This window comes from Aplysia californica, unplaced genomic scaffold (genome assembly GCF_000002075.1).
Source record: "Aplysia californica isolate F4 #8 unplaced genomic scaffold, AplCal3.0 scaffold00137, whole genome shotgun sequence".
NCBI classification, from domain to species: Eukaryota; Metazoa; Mollusca; class Gastropoda; order Aplysiida; family Aplysiidae; genus Aplysia; species Aplysia californica.
Window position 1 is genome coordinate 784,442 of NW_004797407.1, and position 1,468 is coordinate 785,909.

Below are 1,468 nucleotides of genomic sequence, written 5' to 3' on the forward strand. Positions count from 1 at the left end.
CCACACACACACACACACACACACACACACACACACACCCCTTGTTTAATTTGTAGCTCATCTGTAGTCATTTGTAATGACTCTGCTGGTACAGAAGACCCCACAACCCCCACCCTACACACACTCACCTTTATCTTCATGACCACCTCCTCCAAGCCACCACTCCCTCCCCAAACCATCCACTCCGTACCCCCCAATCTTCCCGTGATTGACGGTCCACTGCCATATAACCCACCCACCCCATCCCCTCTTCATCTGGCTCTGATAGGTACCACCTCTCTTCCTCCAAACCCCACCCCTCCCTTGCCCGATCTGGCTTTGATTACACACTCACCCTTTCCCCTCAACCATCCTTCCCAAACGACCACCTTCCACCCATGCCCAAGTCTATTTTCCACTGATTAGACTCCCCCTCCCCCTTTTCCCTCTCTCCCCTCCTCCAAACCATCTCCTCCCACCCTCCGCGCACCCCCTCCCCCCAAACCCATCACGATCTCTCCCTAATTAAAAATCTACTCTCCTCATCCCCAACGCCAAAACTCCCACACCCCGTCCTGTCTCTCATCACCCTATTACGTCTACATTACGTATTATACTTTATCATCCCAACTACAGTGTTTACAACTAATCTTGTACGAGAAGACAAACTAACAAGAGACAGAGATACTAATCCATGCACTACTTATACAAACTCGTTATTCGTTCATTATTTCATTTCGTCCCGGGGTATATAAAAGCCGCTCACGTGACACAACGACAGAGCGACGCGCGCGCGTGAGTGAGTGACTGATGTACTCACGGCGAACGCTATTCCTTTTTCATCATGGGATTTACGGTAAGCTTTGTGGATTCATTTACTCTTTAATCACGCAGTAAGCACATTTAATAATTAACACAAATGTAAAGACAACGTTGCTGGCGTTTTGAAATTTAAAAAAGACCCCCCCCCCCAAACACACACACAAAAATACGATAAAAAAAGAACCCCTATCCCCCCAAAAACGAAGACAAATCAAAAGAGAGTAGACCCAAAAAAAAAAGAAATATAAACCAAACAAACCAAACCCAAATAAAAACGAATGTGTATATTAGTTCATTGTATTCATGTTGTTACCAACCTTTTAATGGTTGAAATAAAAAACCAAATTAAAAATTGGTCCAGACTGGGCTAACTACGCCTCCCAACCCTCCTTCCTTCGCAGATACCTCCCTTCTAATCCAATACTTCCCCCCTCATAAAAGACAACCAACAAATAAATAAAGTAATAAAGAAACAAAGAAAAATAGAAACAAAATTAGAAAGAAACAAAAAAGTCAATAAAAATCTCCCAACTCCTCCCTTTCCCCCTCGAATGCATGTTGGGAATCATCGTATCTAGCATCAGACAGACAGACAAACAGACAGACAGACAGACAGAAATCTGTGTTTCAAACTTAAGGAACTAATATTATCTCTTTCCTCCCCCCC

General features: G+C 44.1%; 1 protein-coding gene across 1 annotated transcript in view; it reads left to right on the plus strand.

Annotated features, from left to right (window-relative positions):
* The first annotated feature begins 770 nt into the window (after positions 1 to 770).
* LOC106011533 overlaps positions 771 to 1,468 on the plus strand; it is a 5,048-nt gene continuing 4,350 nt past the window's right edge. Inside the window, exon 1 of the mRNA XM_035969316.1 lies at positions 771 to 835. Within this exon, the coding sequence (XP_035825209.1) occupies positions 824 to 835 (12 nt within the window). The 5' untranslated portion in view covers positions 771 to 823. The remainder of the gene's footprint in view (positions 836 to 1,468) is intronic.